Source organism: Bubalus bubalis, chromosome X (genome assembly GCF_019923935.1).
Source record: "Bubalus bubalis isolate 160015118507 breed Murrah chromosome X, NDDB_SH_1, whole genome shotgun sequence".
Classification (NCBI taxonomy): domain Eukaryota; kingdom Metazoa; phylum Chordata; class Mammalia; order Artiodactyla; family Bovidae; genus Bubalus; species Bubalus bubalis.
Window position 1 is genome coordinate 19,633,698 of NC_059181.1, and position 2,264 is coordinate 19,635,961.

A 2,264-nucleotide genomic window follows, 5' to 3' on the forward strand; every position below is an offset into this window, starting at 1 on the left:
TCACAGAGAAATTAGAGGACATTAGTCAAGACTTTTTATTATGCCCTGTTAAGTCAGTCCTCATCCTTTCATCTTTGCCTGCTGTTATGTAGGAGAAGGCTAATGCCTCTGTTCCCTCATTGTCTGAATCCATCCCTTCCTACCTTCTCAAGAATCTTGCCATCTTAACTCTGCCCTCTATCTTTAATCTTGAAGTTCTCAATTACTAATCAGCATTTAAACATGCTCAAGCCTAATTCATTCAAGCAAGACTAAATAACTATAAAACCAAAAATCTTCACGTGATTCCGTTGTATAATAAAGACTTTGACCTTCTCAAAAAGAAGTATGTCCATCCCTGGCTCCTGGGAAGTAAATTCTGAGCTCTTGGAATTTCCCAAGTGATAAGACTGTCCTTGTCATTCAAAGCAGGCCCCTAGTACCATGTGAAATCAGCCCAATATCCTGGGAGTGGACAGCTGCAGACAGAGTTCAACCACATGGATGACCAATCAATCAATCAATCTTATCTACATAGTGAAGCTCCAATAAAAATTCTGATAGCACAGCTGGGTGAGCTTCACAGGTTGGCAGTACTCTGTGCATATTTTCACACATTAATACTGGGGAGGTAATACATCCTAAGAACAATGGAGGCTTCACCTATGACCCTCCCAAACTCTGTCCTACATATCATTTACTTTATTTAGCTGGTTCTAATTTGTATCCTTTCCCTGTAATAAACTATGAGTATAATAAGTTTCAATGAGCTCTGTGAATCTTTCTGATAAATTACTGAAGCTTACAGGTGTTTGGGGAACTCTCAAAGTTACAGTTGGTGTCAGAAGTGAGGGTGATTTTGTGTGGACTCTTCTAACTTTGTAGTTGAACTCCAACTCCTTGTATTAATAGTTGGGATGAGAAGTCTTAGACAGAGTTGGTAGTTTAAAGGACTATGTCCTCAACATTGCAGTTTGTGTAACTCGGGGCACCACATTCCTTTTCCAGCTATTATTGATGTTACTTTCCCCTTTTAGAGTCGAAACACGGTTTTTGGTTTGAAAAAATAATCCATTTAATTGAAAAACCTGGAGTACACTACCCCACTCCCCTGTTTAAGCGGGCTGAAGAGACCAGACCCCTGACATCATCATAACCACGTCGGATGACCTTCACGAGGCAGCAGGCAAAGACAATACCCAGGACCTCCATAAAGGCAATGCTCAAGCCCGTTGCAATCACCACTTTGCTCCTCAGCCAGCCCCCAGTCTTCACCACACAGCTTTCAGCATGCATCTCCTTTATGCTGAAATTAATCCCACAGCCTTTAGTGATGCTGACATAGTAGGAGCCAGGGATTTGCTTGGTCGTGAGCAGGATGTATTCCCGGTCTGTGTAGTTAGCTGCCCTGCAGCACTTAAAATGTTCTTGCATCCTGTCCATAATCGATGACATGTGATTGTTTTTTTGATAATTCTGTATCTGCTGCTGGAAGTCCTTATTAGATTCTGACATCACCTTATCTTTAAGCATATAGCCAGCAACGACTGCAACCACCTCTGCCAGCATGATTAGGGACAAGCAGATGGCAAGCATGATCATAAGACAGTAGTCCTTCTTCCAGGCCCCATAGCAGCCCACAAAGGCCACTAGGAAGAGGCATACACCCATTGCGATGATGACCACGGGCGCCAGGGATTCAGGGGTGGCCCCCCAGTTAGTGGTCTGATTCAGGTCGAGCTTGGCCCCTAAGCCCACAGCAATCAGTCCCACTGCACAGATGCAACAGGTCACCAGAAGAACATAGAGCAAGGCCTTGACACACTTCATTCCTCCTTCCACCACCATGGCTTCCAGGCTTGGGCTCCAGAAGGCTGTGCACGCTCTTGCCTTGGCTCAGGGGCTTTCTATATAGCTAAAATTTGGGGGAAAAATATTATCTACAAAGTCCATCTCCATTTCCTTTCCTATTCATTCCTAACCCACAGCAACTGGTTTCTGCCCATATCATTCTGATGATATTCCCACATATCTCACCAATGAGCACCTTGTCACTAAATCCAATGGACAGTGACTTTCTCCTCTGATCTGTCAGAAACATTCATCACTCCATCTTTGAATGACTTATCTCTTGGCTTCTGTGATACCACATTTCCTGATTTCCCTCCTATCTCTGGCCACTACCTCTCAGTTTTCTTTTTGGTACCTCTTCCTCAACCCTGCCCCACATATTAACATTTTCTAGAGACTCTCTGAATGATTTCATGCACTAGTGAGTCCCAAAC

At 43.6% G+C, this 2,264-nt stretch overlaps 1 protein-coding gene across 1 annotated transcript; it reads right to left on the reverse strand.

Annotated features, from left to right (window-relative positions):
* Positions 1–1,077: 1,077 nt before the first annotated feature.
* Positions 1,078–1,884, reverse strand: LOC102404247 (CD63 antigen). The gene has a single exon (XM_006048931.4). The coding sequence runs from the start codon at positions 1,825–1,827 to the stop codon at positions 1,078–1,080; it is 750 nt and encodes a 249-aa protein (XP_006048993.1). The 5' UTR covers positions 1,828–1,884.
* Between the last annotated feature and the right edge of the window lie 380 nt (positions 1,885–2,264).